The sequence below is a fragment of the Saprolegnia diclina genome (genome assembly GCF_000281045.1).
Source record: "Saprolegnia diclina VS20 unplaced genomic scaffold supercont1.190, whole genome shotgun sequence".
Lineage (NCBI taxonomy): Eukaryota > Oomycota > Saprolegniomycetes > Saprolegniales > Saprolegniaceae > Saprolegnia > Saprolegnia diclina.
In genome coordinates this window covers 39,217-42,059 of record NW_008246257.1, presented here as the reverse complement: position 1 = coordinate 42,059, position 2,843 = coordinate 39,217, and the positions used below count along the sequence as shown (strand labels likewise).

Here is a 2,843-nt window from a genome sequence, read left to right as displayed (position 1 = left end):
GCATACGGAGAGACTAGCAATCTCCTTCTGCATTCGCTAACCTGGGCCGTGGCTGCGCAGGCGGCGGCGCGAGGGCTCGTCTTGCTCTTTTGTAGTCGCACGTGTGCTGGCTAACGCGATGAATTCACGGAACCCACGCCATGACAATTACACCTCAAGAAGAACGATACAAGATCTTTCTTGGCTGCGTGGACAATGTTTGATCCTTGCTGGCAAGGGTCGACTGCGGAACTTTCGACGACAACCGACGACCAACAACCAAGACCGGCGTCAGCTTCGCCAAACTCGCCGCCCGATTTGCTGGTTTCTCAAGTCGAAGTGGCATGCATAGGACTCCTGTATTCCAAGAGCCTGGGAACTGCCGCAAGCGTACGAGTAGGCATCCGAGCAAGAGAATGATATGTGGGAGTTGTCGTCTTTTTCGTTGACAAATCTGTTTACATCCGTGCTAAGCCACTCGAACGCACGTGGCAACGCAGGAATGCTGCATCGAAACAGAGGCCGCTACGCATAGTGGAGCTCGAACGAACCAGCAAGGATCGCTGCAACTAGATCGCGAGTGCTAGTACACTGTACCGTCGTTGAAAAATAAAATTCGAAGCTTGTGTGCCGCTTCACCGCATCACAAGTACCTGTTTCTCCTTTCATCCTCGACAAATTGTGTCTTGAGAGACGCAACGTTGGCGCCTCCGTAGGTGTATCCATTAACGGTCGTCGTCGGTTTACACCCGTACAGTACAATCGCAGCGCATACCTGTGCCAACAAGACTTCAACTTGACTCGTCGCACGCATATCAGTTGATACCAAGATGCGAGATCCACGCAGCTCGCTCGTCTCCAAGTGCTCGTCTGCCACACTCTTTCAAGAACGGATCCAGTGCGCACTACACTATCCAAGTGGCTGGGATGTGCGTTGACGGGACGCTAAGGTCATCGTCGCGTCCATGTAAAAAATCGGAACGCCCCAGAAGAAGTAGTAGCTAAATTTTAGGTCGTTTGCCATCATCTGGACCAAGCAAGAAGACCATAATCATGCACTCGGTGCCTGCCAAAACGAGCCAAATCTTGCCAGGATGAAACTTTGCCTTGCATAATAACGATTCAAATTATCAAACGGAGCAGCAAAAATCAAGTTGTGCCGCAGCCATTCAAACGCCGCGTTGTCGTGGACCATCATCGACTCTCGAGTTCGGTGCCAGTCAACCGCACAAGAAATTTCTTCCTTGCCGTCGTTGGCACCAGCGTTGGTCGCGTCTCTACGTCTAAACCAATCACAGTGCGCCACTAAAGCTGATTTCATCCAATCACAAGGCGCCATTCGAAGCGCGCCCCTGACGCAGCGCCAGCCGACCGCCCAGTTCACGGGTCACCATCATTCCTACAATGTGAAATCTGATTGTATACGTTCTGAGAGGTTTCACCCAATTGAATGCACGTCAAACCGGTCGAAATTTCTCGAAGAGGCTTGTTTTCTTTAAAGGACAAGATACCTTTCCGACAATTCTTTTACTCCACGCCGGTTGTGGGTTCAGCATACAAAAACCAAGTGAAACGCCCTGGAAAAGCCAGTGCGCGTATTAAAAGACAGGGTGTCGGGCATTAAAGAAAAGACTTTGAAAAAACCGGCCGCCCAAATGTACTTGATGTTTGTATGCAAACGCCGGGAGCACGAGTGAAGGTCGCAGCCGCCCAGTACGTTGGACTGAACATTCGCCGATTTGGCCGTGGAGAAGCAGACGCTGCCGACGACGATGAGCATCGACAAGCTGCAGCCGCTCGGCGACGCGCCGACGCTCGTGACGCGGCTCATGCGCATGGAGTCCTTCCTCGACGAGAGCAAGGCCTTCCCGCTGACGGTGGTGGCCGCGGCCGACCATGGCGTCTACCAGCCGCTCTTTATGGAGAAGGAGCTCTACGACATGGAGCTCGACCCATTCAACTTCGACTTGGACGCGCTCGAGCTGCCGTCCGACGAGAACGACCTGCCGCTGCTCAACTTTAATGCCAACATTGCCGACATTCACACCTGCGACGCCACTAGCACGACGACAGGCGACAACCTCGACTGGACCATGATGTGTGCCAAGAAGGAAATGGACCAGATCACGCCGCTGCCCTACTCGTTTGGCCTCGACACCATGCCGACCAAGGCCAAGGACTCACAGAAGCGCGTACCGCTAGCGCCGCGCGCGACGCCGCCGGCCGCGCAAACGTCCTTCTTGCCTGCCTCGATGATGCCGCCGACAAGCACGCCGTTGCGTGTCACAATTCCCGTTGCAGACGTGGCCGACGACGATATGGACAACGACGACGGCGCCGACTCACCCAACTCGAGCGCGCGCAAGACATGCACTCATGCCGGCTGCAACAACCGCGCCCGATCGCACCAGAAGTGCAAGAAGCACGGCGGCGCCCGTCAATGCACCCATGCGGGTTGCCTCAAGAACAGTCAAAGCCGCGGCCTGTGCATCGCCCACGGCGGTGGCTCGCGCTGCCGCTTTGACGGCTGCCACCGCGCGTCGCAGTCGCGGGGGCTGTGCAAGTCGCACGGCGGTGGCAAGTTTTGCGCCGTCGACGGCTGCAAGAAGAAGGCGCATCTCAAGCAACTGTGCCGCATGCACGGTGGTTGTTGAGACTCGCTTCGTCTGCACGCAGAGCTGCAAGCACGTGCTTTCTCGGATCACGGGCAGAACCCGCAACAGTGGTGGCGAGCGCTGCAAGGCACCCAAGTGCCTCAAGTGGGCCCAGCGCAAAGGCTGGTGCATGTCCCACGCCAAGGAGCACGAGGTCTGACGTTGCCACAGCGCTCGCCGCCACTGCTTTGTATGTATTTGCCGCTGTCT

General features: G+C 56.0%; 1 protein-coding gene across 1 annotated transcript; it reads left to right on the top strand.

Moving 5' to 3' along the window:
- Positions 1 to 1,716: 1,716 nt before the first annotated feature.
- Positions 1,717 to 2,633, top strand: SDRG_17071 (hypothetical protein; the record flags this gene model as incomplete). The annotated part of the gene is made up of 1 exon (XM_008623306.1): positions 1,717 to 2,633. The coding sequence occupies exon 1, from the start codon at positions 1,752 to 1,754 to the stop codon at positions 2,631 to 2,633; it is 882 nt and encodes a 293-aa protein (XP_008621528.1). The 5' UTR covers positions 1,717 to 1,751.
- Positions 2,634 to 2,843: the final 210 nt, after the last annotated feature.